This window comes from Macaca thibetana, chromosome 10, assembly GCF_024542745.1.
Source record: "Macaca thibetana thibetana isolate TM-01 chromosome 10, ASM2454274v1, whole genome shotgun sequence".
Classification (NCBI taxonomy): Eukaryota; Metazoa; Chordata; class Mammalia; order Primates; family Cercopithecidae; genus Macaca; species Macaca thibetana.
Window position 1 is genome coordinate 89,960,783 of NC_065587.1, and position 19,364 is coordinate 89,980,146.

General features: G+C 42.4%; 1 protein-coding gene across 3 annotated transcripts in view; it reads left to right on the forward strand.

Moving 5' to 3' along the window:
• The first annotated feature begins 12,435 nt into the window (after positions 1-12,435).
• XRN2 (5'-3' exoribonuclease 2) overlaps positions 12,436-19,364 on the forward strand; it is an 87,346-nt gene continuing 80,417 nt past the window's right edge. Inside the window, exon 1 of one of the 3 annotated variants that reach the window (XM_050745432.1) lies at positions 12,436-13,180. In XM_050745432.1, coding sequence (XP_050601389.1) covers positions 12,796-13,180 — 385 coding nt within the window. In that variant the 5' untranslated portion in view covers positions 12,436-12,795. Of the gene's footprint in view, positions 13,865-19,364 lie in introns of all 3 variants that reach the window. The other 2 variants (XM_050745431.1, XM_050745433.1) reach the window with 2 other exon arrangements.

Here is a 19,364-nt window from a genome sequence, read left to right on the forward strand (position 1 = left end):
TTCACTGGAAGAAAAGCTTTTTGATCCTTAACTTTGTTACATTTCTGAGAGCACTAATTCAAGGCATTCTTCTATTATGCTGGACTAAATTCTACTGTATAAGCAGCTCCTACATTGTCAACCACAGCCAGATAATGACTCATTTTTGCATAATTCAAGTGTCCAATTCCCTGTTTTAGTTATTATTCAGGTTTATTGACTGATTCTATTTAAGTAACATGTGTTAGGACAAAGAAATACACTATACCAGGTGGAAGACTGATTTCAGAAAAGAGTATGGGGATTCACAGACCAGTGCAAATCAGGTTCAAAAAAAAAGAGAAGAAATGAGAAATGGTGGTTAAACACGTTGTACACTAAATTCCTAATGTATTTTCTCCTTCAAATTGATATCATTGTCTACTAAGCAAAATTGGCCATTGGTGATTTAAAAAATGCATAATTCTTCTCCCCTCACCCCCCTCCTCTCTTGTTTTCATCTTCACAACTAGCATTACCTTGAAGAAACCACAGCTGAACCCAGGAGACATTATGGAACCAAATCTTGCCCATGACGATGTACTAACAGGCACAGACTTCATTCAAATTCAGTATCACCGAAATAGATGATTTAAGTTGTTTGCTTAAGCAATGAATGAATAATGAGACAGGGTGGGTTGCATTTTTCTTTTTCTTCCTCTTTGTAATTGTCATGAACCATACATTCCAATTTTCCAGTTTGTGCTTCAGTTAAAATCACATCAGTCCACCTAGTTTCTTCAGGCTCTTTATGAGCCTCTGCTGGTTTCAAAGGCAGTGACTCTCAGCCATCCTGCAGAGACAGCACATGTTTGTATCTCCCATGAAGTTTTGCTTATAGTAGATGCTCACCAAATGGTTGTTGAATGAATCTTTGAAGAGAGAATGCCCTCTGTACTCCCCTCCTTTCAAAAAACAAGATTTCTGGATGGGCGAGGTGGCTCACACCTGTAATCCTAGCACTTTGGGAGGCCAAGGCAGGTGGATCACCTGAGGTCAGGAGTTCAAGACCAGCCTGGCCAACATGGTGAATCCCTATCTTTACTAAAAATACAAAAAAAAAAAAAATTAGCCAGGTGTGGTGGCAGGAGAATCGCTTGAACCTGGGAGGCGGAGGTTGTGGTGAGCTGAGATCACACCACTGTATGCCAGCCTGGGCGACAGAGCGAGACTCTGTCTCAAAAAAAAAAAAAAAAAAAAAAAAAAAAAAAAAAAAAGAAAAAGAAAAGGGGGATTTCTAAAATCCTAGAAACATGTTTGGTATGGCTCTCCTTAGAGACAAATAAAATTTCAAGATGGATAATGTCTGTGAAATTTGTCTTAAGAATATAGTGAGTCACATATCCATGCTGATGCCTAACCTAGATCCTGTTGAGGATCCTGTTGATCTTAACCCTGACCTTTTGGTTGGTCATTCTGTGTCATTGGCCACGTGGAAAGTCAGGCAAAAAGCAGCACTGGGCCAGGCTAAGTCCATTTGCAGCCCTGGAGGTACTGTAATGTATGGGTCAGTTGTGGATAAGCAAGTGGTTCAATGGTGAGTGAGCAAGTGAAGCAAGCATTTACCAGGTCAGTGGAAGGCCAAGTCTGGAAAGTGAAATAAGGGCAGACAGTGGAAAGCCAAGGATGCTAGACTTGGGAGTGTGAATTCCACCCTACAGATAACCAGAGAGGCTTCTACAGTTTTTTTTTTTTTTTTTTTTTTTTGAGATGGAGTCTCGCTCTGTTGCCCAGGCTGGAGTGCAGTGGCACGATCTCAGCTCCCTGCAAGTTCCGCCTCCCGGGTTCACACCATTCTCCTGCCTCAGCCTCCCGAGTAGCTGGGACTACAGGCACTCGCCACCACGCCCGGCTAATTGTTTGTATTTTTAGTAGAGATGGGGTTTCACCGTGTTAGCCAGGATGGTCTCCATCTCCTGACCTCGTAATCCGCCCGCCTCGGCCTCCCAAAGTGCTGGGATTACAGGCGTGAGCCACCATGCCCGGCGGCTTCCAGAGTTTTTGACAATGGCAGTAATGCTCATGGAGGCCATTCCTATAATCACCAAGCAGATATTTAGGAAAAATGGCACAAGCACTTTGGAAAACAGTTTGGTAGTTTTTTACAAAGTTAAATATACACTATTAAGCAACCTTTATTTCTAGGTATTTGTTCCAAAGAAAGGAAAATGTATTTCCACAAAAAGACTTGTGCATGAATATTCATACTAGCTTTATTCCAAGAAATCCAATAGCCCAAATATCCATCAATGGGTAACTGGGTAAACAAATTGTGTTACATCTATATGAGATACCACACAGCAAAAACAAACAAACAAAAAAAACAAACCAAAACCAAAAAACTACCGATTCACACAACATGGGTGAATCTCAAAAACATTACACTTAATATAGCCAGATATAAGACTATAAATAGTATGACTTCATTTATATGAAACTCTAATGAAACTAATGTATAGGGACAAAAAGCAGATCAATGGTTGCCTGAGACTAGGGCTAGGGAGGGAGTTTCTACCATAAAGAAGCAGAAGAGACCTTTAGGGGTTACAAAATTGTTATATATCATGATTGTAGTGGTGGTTGCCCAAGTGTATACTTTTGTCAAGCCTCATTGAACTGTACACTTCAAATGGATGCATTTTAATATGTGAAAATTACACCACAATGAAGTTGACCGGTTATAAACAAAGAGACCTGTATTTGGGCATAGCTTTACACAAGGCCAAGGGGAGGAAACAGAAGAGACTTTCCTAAGGTGTTCATGGTTTAGTACGAAGCTGAGGTGCAGATTCATGGCACAAGGCCCTGTACTTAGGAGCAATGGGTGGCAGAATGGATTAAGCGGCCAAAGAAGCCTACTGACAAGAAGTAGAGAAGGAGGCAGAGAGAAAGAGACAGAGAGACAGAGAGAGAGAGAGAGAGAGAGAGAGAGAGAGAGAGGTGGGGGAGTAGATCCACCATGGCCTGGAGTTAAAGAATGATACATCGTTTTAGAGAAGGTCTTATTTACTTCACTCGTCCATCAAGGCCTGTTCAAATCCCACTTCTTCGCAAATTCTTGCTTGAGGCCCGACCCAGAGCAACCTTCTCATCTTTCCCTCTTTTGTACTGTTATAGTAAGTTCTGTTTGTTTAATATATGTGTAAATAGCTATGGCCTCTTTTCTCTTGAACTGCTATTCAAATTGCTTACTGCTAGTTAATTTCAAATGTGCTTATGGCTTATTTCATACATAGAACACAAGTTCCTTAAGAGAGTCCTGTACCCTGGATCTCCCCACAGTTACTTAACTACAGCAGCTAGGCAGTTTTTGTAGATGTTCTTGATTCATTGATTTTCAGTTCCTAAAACTGGACTGGGTTAACATTTTGAGGTAAGGAAGAGAAACCTACAATTCTATTATGATTGTACCTAGGGACTAAGTAGGGAGGTATTGTGGTTTGTGAACCCCTTGGTAATTCATTCCACTCCTCCTTTAACTGACAGACCATACTTTCTATCACAAAGCCAAGACCCTCTTCAGTCAAAGACTTCTGTGAGGCAAACTGAAATTGAGTTGATATAGTTACCCCATCCCATGATTTTATATCTCAATTTTTTGTTTTGTTTTTCCAATCAGGAATTTCAGCCAGGGCAGTCACATTTGTATTCGAAGCCTGCCAACTCTGACCAGAAATCAGGTCTCCGTTTAAGACACAACTTGACAAGTGGATTACATGTTCTAGTGAAAGGCAGATAAATGTCACTCATGTCACTATAAATAAAAGTCTGGGCCTGCTTATCAGCTTGTAGGGTTGAGGTCTTACCTTCAACACTTCTCAGAGTGCTTTACACTTTATTATCCTTTAAACAAGGTCTTTTCCATCCAGCTTCTTCCAGGGAATTATTACTGTTCAGCTCTTTGAAACATACGGCTCCTGTCAACTCCCTGTCTTTTCCTTTAAGGAACAATACAACCTGTGGCCTTAAATAGGAATCTGCCAGAATTTTCTCAAATGTTGTATTAGGGAATGAAACATAGTAATGGATCTAGGACACCTTTCATAGTAATGGATCTAGGATCTTGTACCTGCTTTACGAGCAAATCATGTTCTAGTAGGCTTTGGTTGCTTGGGGTTATGGCTTAGAGCATGGGATTTGTCATCTAAATCCATGTAATAACAAGTATGGTTTGCAAAAAAGGATTGTCATGGTTAGAGAAATTTAGAAATGTGCAATCAAAAAGGCTCTAAGATGGTTGCAGAAATGTAGTCTGTTTAGCTCGATTTAATCCAGAATTCTCAAAGTTATCTGACCACAGAACCTCCTTTTTACATATTTTTGGATACATTACTCACAAAAATGTTTTTGGGTGACTTAAGGCATGAACATAGATTGAGAAAATTTAGAATTGAATTAAATAAATTTTCCTTTTTTTTTTTAAATTTGAGGCAGGGTCTTGCTCTGTTGCTCAGGCTGGAGTGCAGTGGTACAAGCTCGGCTCACTGCAACCTTGACCTTCTGGGCTCAAGCTATCCTCCCGCCTCAGCCTTCCGAGTAGCTGGGACTACAGGCATGTGCCACCATGCCCGGCAATTTTTGCATTTTTTGTAGAGATAGGATTTCGCCTGGTCTCATACTCCTGAGCTCAAGTGATCCACCCACCTCAGTCTCCTGAAATGCTGGGATTATAGGCAGGAGCCACTGTACCAAGCCAGAATTAAATAATCTTTCTATATTTATCAATGTACACTTATTGAGGCCCTAAAAAGGCACATTTTTGTGTCTATGTATCTGTATTACATTTCTGTACTGACATTTCTGAGCTATACTCTAAAGTTCAATGAGGATAGAACTGGATATACACAAAAGTGTTTTGTACGTTTGCTCACCAATGTCTTGTTCATTTGTACCTGTGAATTACACTTAGTGATAATGACTGCAGACTGTTTTAGGTAACAAGGAACATTTGAGACAAGATCTAAATATAACAAAATCCTGGAAATGTGAAAAATTAGCTTTGGATGGGTTCTAGGAGGAGAAACTGGTAGATTCCACTTCCAGTTTTACATTCTAAGACAGAGGTTCTCAAATTTTTGGTCTCAGGACTTGTTTACACTCTCAAAATCCCAAGAAGCTTTTGTTTAAGTGGATTATATCTATTAACTTTTATTGTGTTAGAAATCAAACCTGAGAAAATTTAAAAATACAAATTTATTCCCTTAAAAATAAGAAACCCATAAGATCTTACCATAAGCAACATTTTTGTGAAAATAGCTATATTTTTGCAAAAAGATCAGTGAGAGTATCGGCATTGTTCTACACTTTTGGAAATCTTTTCAATGTCTGGTTTGATAGAATAAAACTGGATTGTCACATCTGCTTCTGACTCAATTTGCTGATATTGTATGTCACAGAGTCTCTGAAAAATTTCACTGTTACACTTAAGAATGGGAACAAAGAGGGTAAATAACATCCTAATATTATTATGAAAATAGTTTCGACCTCACAGACCTTCTGAGAGAGTCTCTGAGGCCCTTGGGGTCTCTGAATCACACTTTGAAACTACTGCTCTAATAATTCAATTCAATAAAAGTATTATATTTATTGAGAACCTACTGCAGTGTCCCCTTCCATACCTTATTTCCAACCAAATCTTAATATTCCAAGACTCAGTGTCATTCCATAATACTTCCTCCTTGTCATTTTTTTATCCCATTAGATGACAAGAGCTCTACTTTTTTCCTAAGTGTCTGTAGCAATTATTATCTGTGCAATTCATTTGGGATTTTAATCATACACCACAGAGGGAGACTTGTTTATTACTGTTCAAACTGTGCTTATTAATAGTTCATAGTTCATGGTTATATTTTGTCCTTGCGACTGATGGTAGGCTCTTTCAGAGCAATAACTTATTTTACTTATGGTGCTCAAGGTAAGTAGAGAAGCCTGTGGATCTTACACCGGTATTTAGTAGTTTCATTTGCAACTACTGAGTGTGGCAGAGACAAAGCTATGTGCTCACCAATCCTATTTCCTTTTCCTGTTTTTGAGCACTCAGACTCTTTCCCAGTCTCTCCTGCAATTGGGTTAGGGCCATGTGACTGGGTTTGGGCCAGCAGAATATAAGTCACCACGAAGCCTGGCCCTTAAAAACACCCAGTGCGGCCCTCCTGCCCTGTCTTCCCTTTTGGTAGTGACTGTGGTGGCCATGTTGAGGTGGCAGAATCCCAGGAGGAAAGCAGCAGGATGCCCGAGTCACCACACGGAGGACAGCTCTGAAGAGTAGCCTGATATCACATAAACTAAGTTAATGAGGTCTCAGGCATTACTTGTTACTACAGCAAAGCCTACCTTATCCTGGAATATTAGTGGAAAAAGAATGTTCATAAATGAAATAGGAAATAATGTAAGACACAACACTATGTATGAAAAGAGTCAGGAGTGATGTGGAAGATGAGAGTGGGCAAGAGCCAGTTTGGGCTCATGTGCTGGGACAGACTTTCTAGAGAAGAGGGGAAGAGATAATTTGAATGAGTAGAATTTGAACTGTAAAAAAGGTGGTGGGAAGACTAGGAGTGTAAACTTAGCAAAGTGGGAATGAGCAGGAAATATAAGTGAGGGAAAATGAAGACAGAGTCAATATTAGAAAGTTAACACCATAGCAGTGTGGTGGCATGCCTGTAGTCCAAGCTACTTGGGAGGCTGAGGTGGGAGGATTGTTTGAGTCTGGGAGATGGAGGCTGCATTGCACCACTACACTTTCACCTGGGTTACAGAGAAACATCCTGTCTGAAAAAGAAAAAAGAATGAACGAATGAGAGAAAGAAAAAGAAAGAAAGAAGGAAATACAGAGAGAGAGAAAAAGAAGAGAGGAAGGAAGGAAAGAAGGAAGGAAGGAAGGAAGGAGAGAAGGAAGGAAGGAAAGTTAATACTAGCTGGGGAGTGGCAAAATGAGGCTCTGTTAGATTATTAAATTGTCCAAAATAAGTGAAACATGCTAATAAAATAGTGAGGCTTCTTCAAAGCAAACAGTGTGGAGCACAACAGATAGCCATACAATGGCGATCACTTCATGGTTCTGGATCACAGCCCAGTTTGGGCTGTGCACTGGGCATGGTATCACTCAATTTCCACAGAAAACCTATGAGGTCTATGATCCTCATTTTACAGATGAAGAAACTGAAGTTTAGAGAGGTGAAGCATCTTGAAAATGCATTAATCAGAATTCTCCTGAAAAGCAGTACCAACAGGATGTGAGAAAGTTTTTTTTTTTTTTTTTTTTTTTTTTGAGACGGAGTCTCGCTCTGTCACCCAGGCTGGGGTGCGGTGGCCGGATCTCTGCTCACTGCAAGCTCTGCCTCCCGGGTTTACGCCATTCTCCTGGCTCAGCCTCCCGAGTAGCTGGGACTACAGGTGCTCGCCACCTTGCCCGGCTAGTTTTTTGTACTTTTTAGTAGAGACGGGGTTTCACCGTGTTAGCCAGGATGGTCTCGATCTCCTGACCTCGTGATCCGCCCGTCTCGGCCTCCCAAAGTGCTGGGATTACAGGCTTGAGCCACCGCGCCCGGCGAGAAAGTTTTATTTGAAGAAATTGGCTCACACGCTTGTGGGGGCTTGATGAATCCAAAATCTGATGGGGTAGGCCAGCAGGCTGGAGACCCAGGGAAGAGGTGCTGCTGACAGAATCCATTCTTGCTCAGGGAAGGTCAGTCTCAGGGGCTGTAATGCTGCAGTGTCCACTTTCAGGTGGTGCCTGCACATCACGCAGAACCACCTGTAAACCAGCCCTGAGCTTTCTCTTCTCTACGTTAAACCCAAGTAGGCCTGGCATTTCTCACTTACTTACTGTGGTCCACCTTTTGTCCATGTTTCAGTCAACCAACCCATCAGTTATAGCACTAACTCCCTGAGTTGCAACATTAAATGCAGAAATCCTGCTCAATTGGCCCCTATCAATAAATTCAGCCTGATTCAATTTTATGTTTCTTCCATCTTTATCCCACACCTTTAATTTCCATTCTCATACATATTCCCTGAATTTCTGACTAAATTAGAAAACTCAAGTAGTTCTTTTGGAGTGTAGTATGCCTCATGGATCACATTTTGTGCCTCACTTTTTGGGACTGCTAGGACTTGAGCCTAGCCATAGTTCTAGAAGCCAAGCGGGGTAATGGGGGTGTGTCCTGAGGAGAATCAGCATTGTCTTGTGAGACAACTGCATCAGGGGAGGTCATGATAGATTCCTTAAGCAATGAAAGGTTAGTTCCCTCAGGTGGGGGTGGAGAGGATATATCTACTGGGATGGAGAAAATGCTTTTACGGGCAAAGATGACTCATTGGAATTTAGGAACTCAATGTCCCCAGTGCCATCAAGGTCTTTCCATATGCCCCCATTCCAACTTTCAGGATCCTATTAGTTCCCAATCAATGCCCTCAATTTAGAAGTAGACAACCTGCAAAGTCGAGAATTCAATCTGCATTTTAATTCAGCCACTTACAGGATGTGATTTGGAGTTGATTTTTAACAATCTTGGCTCTGCAGTTACCGGAGATAAGGGTCTCTTTCAGGGCAGAAATAGAAAGTTTCAGGTCATTTACGTTATACTTGAGTGGGAATTTGAATCCCTGAGCTCATCCTTTTCTTTTCCCACTTTGTCCAGCAACATTAGGGGCAACTAATCTCATTATACTTGTTATTTTGGCAAATATGTTATAAAGTATCATACGCATGGTCACCCAGATCCTGCTTTTTAGTTTTGGTAATATTTTGTGTAATTCTATTACTTCATCATGCCATAGACTATCAGTGTTTTATTTACTACTAGAAAGTTATTCCTGTTTTTAATCTAATCAGACTAGAGTACCACTTCCAGAAACCTCAGAACCAATTGTGAAAATGCATTCCTAAGATTCTGTTTCATTTCAGCCACTTCTAGTACCAGAATCTGTAGCTGTCAGCATTCTCTAGAGACATGGAATCAACAGGTGGGCATATACAAAGACATTTATTATAAGGGATTTGGCTCACATAACTATACAGACTGGCAAATCCAAATCTGCAGTGTAGGCCAGCAGATTCAGGACTCAGGAGGCAGATTACATCTCAAGGCAGTTGGCTAGAGAATTCCCTCTTGCTTGGGAGCCAGACTTTTTGTTCTATTCAGGCCTTCAACTGATGAAATGAGGTCCACCCACATTATGGAGGGCAATCTGCTTTACTCTGTAGATTAAAAATGTTTATCTCAACCCAAAACGGCCACAATTACTGTTTTAAATACATCAGGTTATTCACAATGAATTTTGCAAGGATAAAGAGGGAAAGGAAGCACTGGATAGAGGGACCAACAGTAAGCAAAAAAAACTGAGATGTTTTTTTCTACAATAATTACAATGTTAATGGGGCTTAAAAATTGATGAATATTTTAAAAATCCTAGTTTCTATGTATTATATATTTGTCATATTGCTTTTCACATTAATGTAATCCAGATACTAGCTGGGGCCTTCCTCTCTCCCTTGGAGATCTAGGCAAAAATGTTTCAAAGCCTCTGGGTTCTCTGCCTGCATAAGCCCAAAGTCTGGTTCAGTATTTCTGCTAATTTCTTTTCTTTTTTACTTTTTTTTTTCTTTTTTTTTGAGACGGAGTCTCGCTCTGTCGCCCAGGCTGGGGTGCAGTGGCCGGATCTCAGCTCACTGCAAGCTCCGCCTCCCGGGTTTATGCCATTCTGCTGCCTCAGCCTCCCAAGTAGCTGGGACTACAGGCGCCCGCCACCTCGCCCGGCTAGTTTTTTTTTGTATTTTTTAGTAGAGACGGGGTTTCACCGCGTCAGCCAGGATGGTCTCGATCTCCTGACCTCGTGATCCGCCCGTCTCGGCCTCCCAAAGTGCTGGGATTACAGGCTTGAGCCACCGCGCCCAGCCTCTTTTTTTTTTTTTTTTTTTTGAGACGGAGTCTCGCTCTGTCGCCCAGGCTGGAGTACAGTGGCGGGCAATCTCGGCTCACTGCAAGCTCTGCCTCCCGGGTTCATGCCATTCTCCCGCCTCAGCCTCCTGAGTAGCTGGGCCTACAGGCACCTGCCATAGCGCCCGCCTAATTTTTTGTATTTTTAGTAGAGATGTGGTTTCACCATGATCTCGATCTCCTGACCTTGTGATTCGCCCGCCTCGGCCTCCCAAAGTGCTGGGATTACAGGCGTGAGCCACTATGCCCGGCCTTTTTTTTTTTTTTTTTTTTTTTTATGATAGCATCTCACTCTGTCACCCAGGCTGGAGTGCAGTGGTGCAATCATAGCTCACTGCAGCCTTAAACTCTTGGGCTCAAGTGATCCTCCTGTCTTAGTCTCCCAATTTGTTAGGATTATAGATGTGAACCACCACACCTGGCCTCCCTGCTAATTTCTAACACTAATAAATTCTCATCTCTTCTGCTCTTAGAGCTCTGTGTTGCCCAACCCGTGGTGGTTCCAGACCACAGTGACCCCAACTGGAGACTTTTAATTTGATTTCTACAAGAAAAACCCATACCAAGCCTGAGTCTGACAGGCTTTACCGGACACATTGGGCCAGGGAAAGTGTCACAATACTTAGTCCATATCCTCCTGCCACCTTTCAAGTTTCTTCTCTCTTTTACCCGCCCCTTCTCTGAGTGCCAAAACTCCAATTTTTGTACTTCTATGCAAACCAATTTCACCGCCCAGGTGAATTAGCTTGCACTCTCTAAATTTTGTTACTGGACTCTTTCCTTTGCAAGGGATAAGAATTTAGTCTAAGCCAGCTTAGGGCAAAAGGAAACTTTTGGCCGGGAGCGGTGGCTCAAACCTCGAATCCCAGCACTTTGAGAGGCCAAGGTGTGCGCATCACGAGGTCAAGAGATTGAGACCATACAGGCCAACATGGTAAAATCCCGTCTCTACTAAAAACACAAAAATTAGCCAGGCGTGGTGGCACACATTGGTAGTCCAAGCTACTCCGGAGGCTGAGGCGCTACTCGAAAGGTGTGAGAATTGCTTGAACCCGATAGGTGGAGGTTGCAGAGAACCAAGATGGCGCCACTGCACTCCAGCCTGGCAACAGAGAGAGACTCTGTCCTAAAAAAAGAAAAGAAAAGAAAAGAAAAGAAACTTTTTTGGCTCACAGAATCAAAGGACAGACTTAATCAAACTGCAGGAAGAGAGGGATTTAACTGGAACCAGGGAATTAACCCTGCTTCTCTCATTGTCTACTGGCAACAAGTCCCAATTCTTATCTTTTAGCGTTCACGCACTGGAAAGATGCAGTCTTAAATTTCTTATGGTTCAAAGCTCAAAAGTGCTGGTAAGGCTGGGCGCAGTGACTCACACCTGTAATCCCAGCACTTTGGAAGGCCGAGGTGGGCGGATCACCTGAGGTTAGGAGTTCGAGACCAGCCTGGCCAACATGGTGAATCCCCATCCCTACTAAAAACACAAAAACCATCGGGGTGTCACGGCAGGCGCCTGTAATCCCAGCTACTCGGGAAGCTGAGGCAGGAGAATCGCTTGAACCCGGTGGGTGGAGGTTGCAGTGAGCCAAGATCTTGCCACTGCACTCCAGCCTGGGTGACAGAAGGAGACTCCGTCTGAAAAAACAAAAAGAAAACAATAACCACCCCCCCCGCACACACACACACACACACACACACACACACACACACACACGCCAAAATGCTGGTTGAGGATTCTAAATGGCTCAACTTGGCCAGCTATCCCTGAACTGCCTATGGTGTGCATGTTCCTATAACGCACCTCCCAGGGAAACCAGAGGGGCTGTTTCCACGTAAAAGGAGGAATTTCACCACAGACATAATACTTTGGAATAGTTTTGACTATCCTTAAGTAAAACACGGGATGACAATTTCTCTAATTTCCACACTAGTAGTTTAAACAAAGTAGTCATCAGACCACAGAGGAGGGGCAATAAATACTGCCTGCGAGGTAACTCGGAGAAACACTTTCACAGAGGCCTCTTGAGGTGAGCATTTAGCACTGTGTGATGTGTGTCAAACCAAGAGGGGATTCAGGGAGACTTCCAGGCTTGAGCAAACGGACAAATAAACCTCCTCTTCCAGACCTCTCCTTACATATGAAAAAAATTCGTTTGAGACCACCAGAAAACAAAGGATAAAAGTATCGTGTTAGAACAAGGACGGATTAAAAATGATCTTTGCTTGAATTGAAACAAGCTATGTGCGTAAGTGACTTAACCCCTCTATAACCTGGCTTTCTTGTCATTTACACGAGGGTGCTAACAGTACCCTCACAAGGCTCAAGTGATGATTACACAGGGCAATCCCTTAGTCAATGTCTTGGTACACTGTAAACGCTCAGAAAATGCTGGAAAATCACATTAGCAATTAGTTTATACCCATAATTGTAGCTAGAAGGTTGTATTGGATGCTAAACCCCGGCTAGATTCCATTCGGTAACTATTATAATTATTTATTTGCATAAATAAGAAGCAAATTGTTGGTGCAAACCAGCCATTATTACTGTAAAATACTTTAAAATGCTCCTTTCGATAGTCCAGTTACGTACTGTGGCACAAAACCAGGAGAAACCAGGAAATGGAAATAACGAGTGAGTTTTGATGCTTCGATTCTATCCTAGATAGAGATAGGTGAGAATGGAGGCAAAAGAAGACATGTTCTTCCAAACAAGAGGTAACCAAACGGGAAAGGGAGACCTCCCCCCGGGCATGCAGAGCGCAGAGATTCTGCGCTCAGGGAGCCGGAGGGCTTGGGGCTGGGAGACCCCGGCGGAGCCGCGGCAGAGTAGTCGCCCATGAGTCCCCGCGACTCAGACGCGCTCGGCTTCGCGCTCCGTGGCTGGGACCACCGAGGGCGAGCTGCAGCCTTCGCTACCCAGTCCGCCGCCGGACCCCGCTTCCGACAAGCAGCCCGGCCAGGCCCTTTTCCGGAGCTCCGTCACCCAGCCGAGCCTCCTTCCCAGTTTCCCCGGCGGCGGCGCCGTGACGTCACTTCCGGTCTCAGGGGCGCACGTGGGAGGAAGTGCTGGTGCCCTCAGCCGCCGCTCCCGTCTCTTTGGTTACGCTCGTCAGCCGGGCAGCCACCGCCTCCAGCCGTGTGCAGCTATGGGAGTCCCGGCGTTCTTCCGCTGGCTCAGCCGCAAGTACCCGTCCATCATAGTCAACTGCGTGGAAGAGAAGGTGAGGAGGCTCCAGGCGGCCGCCACACTCGAGCCGGGGGTCCTGGCATGTCTAGGCCGCGGCCCTCGGGCTCCGCCGCCTGCCCCCGGGGAGCCTTGCCGGAGCTCGCGCCCTGCTGCCAGCCTCGCGAGCAGTCGCAGCCCCACACGCGGTGGGACGCGGGCTGTGGGATTCAGGACCCCGGGGGCTAGGGATTCGGGACCCTCGGCTGGGCAAGGGCCTATCTGGTTCTGAACTCGGAGGGCCGCTCCTCCCCTACCCGCTTTTTCCCGGCACCGGAAGGCCCCGCCCACTGCTTTGTTTCCTCTCGAGACCGCGCATTTTGGGTCTCGGAAGAGGTTCAGAGGCTGTTGAGCAATGCATGCCAGGTCGGCTGAGCTAGCGGGTTACGGATGCACGGATTCGGAGGCCTGCTTTTTGACAACCTTTTAAAGGAATCCCTGGCGGCGAGCTTTTCGTTGTTTATCAGTCGTGCCTGAAAGGTTTTCTCCTAGTGTTCAGGACCATTTGTTGTTCTGGTTAGATTGGGCGCTGAAAACAGTATGTCAGGTCCAGGACGAACGCTATAGAATTCTGAGAAGTTACCCTTCTCTGTGTGCCCCGACTACTGGACAGGGTGGGTGCTTGTTGAAAATTTCAAGATTGCTGGATATACTCGAGCAGTACAATTTTTGTTGTTAATATGTAAGTAGATTTTTGGCCATTATTGAGTTTTGTTTTTATTGTTTTCATCATTCCGTGCGAGTTCGATTTTGTACACTTAATTAGAATTTCTGGATTGGAAATGTTCGGAGGCACATCATGCGTACCTCACTCCTTGGTTTTTGAAGGCAGTGCTTGCCTGTCAGTGTGAACTTATTTCTGCTTTTTTTTTTTTTTTAAACTTTCTTGGCTTCTATCCAAGGAGGAACCAAAAGCCTTGTTTTAGTGACATTCCCACTATTTCTTGTTTTTTTTTTTTTTTCAAAAAGCAACTGCTAAATTGAATGCTTGCTTCCTTTGTAAAATTTTAATCGAACTTTATTGAACTTTTACGTGGTAACTTAAACAAAAAGCAACAGTTCTTGCTCTACCCCTTCTCATCCCATTTCTCCACTTTTAACTGTTTTGGTTCTGTCTCTAAGTATACTTATACTTTATCGCTTTTAGATCTGTTGAATTCTAGCTGGATAGGAGAGGATTTAGTCACTTATTCAGCCTCCCTCTATACTGTTAATGGAGTAAATCACTATATTTCATTGGTAAGCTTTATAACTAAGTAATTTGCCTTTTTCATTCCATCACCTGTGTAAAGTATCCCTTGACTTAATGCTTTCTAAGGTCGATCTTAGCTTTTCTTCCCTTTCACCTCAAGTTTGTCAGCTGTACTTTGCGTTGTGAGCATCCAAAATTAAATGATCAGGGCTTTGACTATACAGATTTAAAAAGCTGAAAAATCAAATCGGATAGTTGAGCGTTGACACTGTGTGGATTCAAGTTATGTACTGCGATTTTGTTTTTTGTGCTGCTTTTGTCTTTTTCCCTGGGGATGCCTTTTTTTTTCCACTTTACATCTTTCTGCACCCAAACTCTATTTTACCAGGTAGTCTATCAAGAGTCTTTCTTCTTGAAGAGTCCTCCTTGGGGTCTTCTTTATTTTTGTTGCTGTCATACCTGGCTATTCTGTAGGCTTGCTGGAAAGCTGCATCTGGGATTTTATTATTATTATTGCTGTCGTATCTTTCTTCAGTGGGAGGTACTGTTTTCTGGATCAGCATCTTTCTTCATTTGTTTTAGAAACGGAGTCTTCTTCTGTCTCTTAGGCTGGAGTACAGTGGCGTGATAGTGGCTCACTGCAACCTCCGGCCTCCTGGGTTCAAGCCATTCTCATGCCTCAGCCTCCGGAGCAGCTAGGACTACAGGTGTGCGCCACCACGCCCAGCTAATTTTTTTTTTTTTTTTTTTTAGTAGAGACAGGGTTTTGCCATGTTGGTCATGCTTGTCTTGAACTCCTGATCTCAGGTGATCCGCCTGCCTCAGCCTCCCACATTGCTGAGATTACAGGCATGAGCCAACACACCTGGCTTTTTTTTTTTTTTTTTTTCTGTATTTTTAGTAGAGACGGGGTTTGCCATGTTGGCTATGCTGTTTTCTGTCGTGACGTCACATGATCCGCCTGCCTGGGCCCCCCTTGTGCTGGGATTACAGGCGTGAGCTATGGCACCTGGCCCGTCTTTCTTCCTTTAAATCTTTTCTTAGTTTTTATTCTTAATTCTTAAGAAATGCTGTGTGGGATGTGAGATTTCCGAGTCATTGTAGGCCCCAAAATAGCTCCATTCTACCCTTATACACGTGAGTGATCATTAGCTAGGCATGGATTTCGAGGTTTTTTTTTTTTTCTTTGAGACAGCATCTAGCTCTGTCACCCAGGCTGGAGTGCAGTGGTGTGATCTTGGCTCACTGCAACCTCCACCTCCCGGGTTCAAGCTGTTCTCCTGCCTCAGCCTCCCAAGTAGCTGGGACTACAGGTGCGCCACAATGCCTAGCTAATTTTTGTATTTTTAGTAGAGATGGGATTTCACCATGTTGGGCAGGCTGATCTTGAACTCCTGACCTCAGGTGATCCACCAGCCTCTGCCTCCCAAAGTGCTGGGATTACAGGCATGAGCCATCGCACCTGGCCAGGAATTCGAGTTTTAGTATTAGGTTCCCTGAAAACTTTGAAAGAAATTGTTCTTTTGTACTCTCTCATCTAGTGTTGTTGATGACAAGTTCGGTGTTAATGTGATATATTTATTCAACCAGCAGTTATATAGCATTTACCGTTGTCTTAAGAACTTTATTAACTTGTTTGATCCTTACAACCACATGACTCCTACTGTTGTAATTATTTTTATTACGTACAAATAATAGAAGCATGATATTTAGAGACAACCAATATTGTTATTATGTTATGGTGGCTCACACCTGTAATCCCAGCACTTTGGGAGGCTGAGGTGGGTGACCATCCTGGCTAACATGGTGAAACCCGTCTCTACTAAAAATACAAAAATTAGCTGCGTGTGGTGGCGTGCCAGTAGTCCCAGCTACTTGGGAGGCTGAGGTAGGAGAATCCCTTGAACCCGGGAGGCGGAGGTTGCAGTGAGCTGAGATCGGGCCACCGCACTCCAGCCTGGTGATATAGCGAAATTCCGTCTCAGAAAAATAATGATTATTTTTGTTTATTATTATTACAGATGAGAAAATGGAAACACAGCAGGGTAGAGTATCATAGATACCAAGGTCCCTCAGCTGATAAATGTCAGAGCTAGTGTGGAAACCAGAAGGACTTCATTTCTGTGCTCGTATGCTTTCATTCTTTTGTGATCAGTTTTCCTTTCTAGATTTTAAAAAGATCTTTTTCTTGATAGTGTAAACTTTCATTATTAGGTACCTAGGTATAGATGTTATTTTAAATTCAGATTCATTTTGATCAGTACGTGGCTCACTCTGAGTCTGGAGTCTTATGTTCTTCAAACAGCATTTTAGGGAATGCTGTTTGATGATTTCTTGACGTTTTTCTCTTCCCTTTCCAGACTCAGGATACTGGTTCTCCTAGACTCATGTATTCTTATTTTTATTTTCTCTCTCATTCTCTGGCTTTCCTTGAAACCTCCACCAGCCTTTGGCCTTTTTGCAGCTTTGTTGAGATATACTTGACATAGAATCAACTGCAGGTAATTAAAGTGTACAATTTTTTTTTTTTTTTTTTAACTTTCTTTAAAGATGAGGTCTTGCTCTGTCACCAGGCTGGAATGTAGTGTGCAATCACGGCTCACTGCAGCCTCAAACTCCTGGGCTTAAAGTGTATAATTTAATACAGTGCATACATCTGTGAAACCAGCACAACCAAGACAGTGAACGTGACCTCCAAAACATTCCTTCTGCCCTTTTGTAGTTCCTTTCTACCATCCCTCCCTGCCACCTGTCTTGTCAACCACTGACTGATTTGCTTTCTGACCCTATCGATAAGTTTTCATTTTCTATAATTTTTTATAAATGAGATTATTTAGTATATACTCATTTTTTGCCTCAGTTACTTTCATTCATCATATTTATTTTGAAATTCATCCATTATTGTATGTGTAAGTAGTTTCTTTTTTTTTTCCCTTGTTTTTGAGATGGAGTCTTGCTCTTTTGTCCAGGCTGGACTGCAGTGGTGCAATCTGGGCTCACTGCAACCTCCACCTTCCGGGTTCAAGCAATTCTCCTGCCTCAGCCTTCCGAGCATCTGGGATTACAGGCGCATGCCACCACACCTGGCTAATTTTTGTATTTTTAGTTGGGACGGAGTTTCACCATGTTGGCCAGGCTGGTCTTGAACTCCTAACCTCAAGTGGTCTGCCTGCCTCATCTTTTAATTTTTGGATAGTATTCTGTGTGTAGATACACCACATTTTATTTATTTATTCAGATGATTGATGAACATTGGGATTGTTTCCAGTTTTTGGCTTTCAGAAAAAGAAACCTATGAACATCTGTGTACAAGTCTTTGTAGGGAAATACACTTTCATTTATTTGGGGGAAAAAAGATTAGGAGTGAAATGGTTGGATTGTATAGTAGGTGTGTGGTTACTTAAATAGAAAAACCTGCCAGACTTTTTGTTTTTCATACTGGTTGTGCCATTTTACGTTGGCAGCAGCAGCATATCAGGGTTCCAGTTGCTCAACTTCCTCACCAGCACTTGATATGGTTAGCCCTTTTAGTTTTAGGTATTCCAGTGTACTGTTACCTTATTGTGGTTTTAAGTTGCATTTCCCTCAGATGCTTGTTTGCTTTCTGTATATTATCACGGGCGAGGTGAGGCATCTGTTCAGATCTTTTGCCCATTTTTACCTTCGGTTGTCTTACTTAAATGTAGAGTTTGTTACATATTCTAGGTGGAAATCTTTAGTTTGATATATCTTTTGCAAATGTTTTCTTTTAATCTGTGGCTTGTCTTTTTACTTCTTAACAATGTCTTGGGAGCAAACATTTAAAAATTATAGTGAAGTCTGATTAATTTTTTCCCTTTATATTTCTGCTTTTTGTATTTAAGAAATCGTTTGTCAAAGCCAAAGTCTCTTGTGTTTTCTTAGAGAAGTTTTATAGTTTTAGTTCATTCTGTGGTTTCCATTTTTTGGTCTAATTATGTGGTGAATTATCGGTCTTTAAATCCTAAAGCCACCTTGCATTCCTTGGATTAAACCCCACTTGATCATGTTGTATTATTTTTATATACTGTTGAAATCAGTTTGCTAAAGTTGTCTTGAGAATTTTTATGTCTCTGTTCACAAAAGATATTTGTAGCACTCTTAATGTCTAGTTCAGATGTCAGAATAATGTTGACCTCAAATTGAGTTCCTTCAGTTTTTTGGAAGAGTTTGTATAGAGTTAGTGTTGTTTCTTCCTAAAATATTTGATATAATTTACCAGTGAAGCCATCTGGACTTGGAGTTTTGTAGGAAGGCTTTAAGCTGCAAATTAAGTTTCTTTAGTAGATCTAGAACTATTGAGGTTACCTATTTATTTATTTTTGGATGAGCTTTTTTAGTTTGTATCTTTCACAGGTTTTGCCCATTTCATCTAAGTCAAGCTTGTCCAACCTGTGGCCTGCGAGCTGCATGTGGCCCAGGATGCTTTGAATCCTGCCCAGCACAAATTCGTAAACTTTCTTAAAACATCATGAGATTTATGCACAGACTTTTTCTTTTTTTTCAGCTCATCAGCTATCGTTAGTATTAGCGGCCCAAGACAGTTCTTCTTCCAAAGTGGCTCAGGGAAGCCAAAAGATTGGACACCCCTGATCTAAGTAGTTGAATTGGCTGACATAAAGTTGTTCACAGTATTTTCTTACTATCCTTTTTTTTGTTAAAAATGTTTTCACTCCTTCTGTTTTTACTTCTCTTTTGTTTTTTCTTCCTATTAACTTATTATTATCCTTTTAATATTGTTAGAATCTGTAGTGATGTTCTGTCTCTCATTCCTGATACTTGTAATTCTGCTTTCTTTGTTTTGCCCCATTATCAGTCTGGCTATACTGTTCTCAGATAACTAGCTTTTGGTTTCATTGTTTTTCTTTATCGTTTTTCTGTTTTCTATTTCTTTGATTCTGCTCTTATATTTATTTCCTTGTTATGCTTACTTTGGGTTTAACTTGTTTTTTCTTCTCCTTGTTTATTAAGG